Source organism: Loa loa (assembly GCF_000183805.2).
Source record: "Loa loa unplaced genomic scaffold supercont3.2291, whole genome shotgun sequence".
Classification (NCBI taxonomy): Eukaryota; Metazoa; Nematoda; class Chromadorea; order Rhabditida; family Onchocercidae; genus Loa; species Loa loa.
In genome coordinates this window covers 1-1,109 of record NW_018110470.1, presented here as the reverse complement: position 1 = coordinate 1,109, position 1,109 = coordinate 1, and the positions used below count along the sequence as shown (strand labels likewise).

The 1,109-nt window shown below is 30.5% G+C and overlaps 1 protein-coding gene across 1 annotated transcript; it reads right to left on the bottom strand.

Annotated features, from left to right (window-relative positions):
* Positions 1–226: 226 nt before the first annotated feature.
* LOAG_19155 (hypothetical protein) lies at positions 227–564 on the bottom strand (the record flags this gene model as incomplete). The annotated part of the gene is made up of 2 exons (XM_020451809.1): positions 227–327; positions 468–564. The coding sequence occupies 2 exons, from the start codon at positions 562–564 to the stop codon at positions 227–229; spliced, it is 198 nt and encodes a 65-aa protein (XP_020304385.1).
* Between the last annotated feature and the right edge of the window lie 545 nt (positions 565–1,109).

The window sequence follows — 1,109 nt, the reverse complement described above, 5'->3', positions numbered from 1 at the left end:
ATGGATCCGAATTTTTTGAATGTTACGGATAAATTTGGTAATATTTTATCGTAGAAAATCGGCAAAAATATTTACAGAACCTAACAAATTGATGAATCACATTTCTAATTTGATATTATTTTGGTATCGCAATTTTGCATTCTCTGCAGCTATGCCTTTGGTTATTCAAATCAATGAGCTGTGTTCATCAATCTTTATCACTTGTACATCTACAGCTCTCTTGACTTCACTTTATCAAGTCAAAAGAGTTCCCCACAAATAGAAACGATTTATCCTCCAAAATAGATAATCGTTCAACTTCCACTGTGCCACAATTCATCAATATTGCTGCAATCATTGTGTAGAAATAATTATGCAAATTTATTTTCTCCCAACAGAAAGAAGCCAACGAATGAAACCTAAAGAATTATAAAATAAAAATTCTCCAGATAATACTAATAAGTTAGTTTTGTGAGAAATGAACATACATTCTTCTACTTTTGGTGCTACTATTAATCGACCATCTTCCCATAACTTATCAGCTTTATAATCTGTGACAACCTCCGCAGCTGAAATTAATGCCATGACTAGTTTGATAACAGTTATTGAACAAGGAGAGATCTTTGAGATTTGGAATGGTTATTATTATCGCCTAAACTTATCAATCCATAACAATAAGAAATTGCGTTTTCAACTTTCTCAGAATTTCTCCTTCAAAAGTAGTAAAGTAATAAAGTAACTCTCATTGCCTCTACTATAAAAATTAAAGTTAATGGTATTCAAACTAATGCAGTCACCATTGAAATTATTTCTGCCACAAATGCTGTTTTATGAGAAATCCCAAATAAAATTGCTGGAATGAAGCAGAATGCAATATATATATAGCAGATTTGTATTTTTTTTTTTTTTGACAAACAAAATTAGAACGATAAAAAAGAATGTGTGGTGCATACCTACTCCTGCTTGCATAAGTTGTATGTCTCTTTTTCCTCTGTTCTGTGCTTGATTTTGATTGGCAGCTTGGCAATAAATGATAAAAGCAATATATACTATCAACTTTGCCATATTTAAAATCGTTTGTATAATAATTTCGTTGTTTTCTAAAGACAAGTTTTACTTTGTTGAAAAAT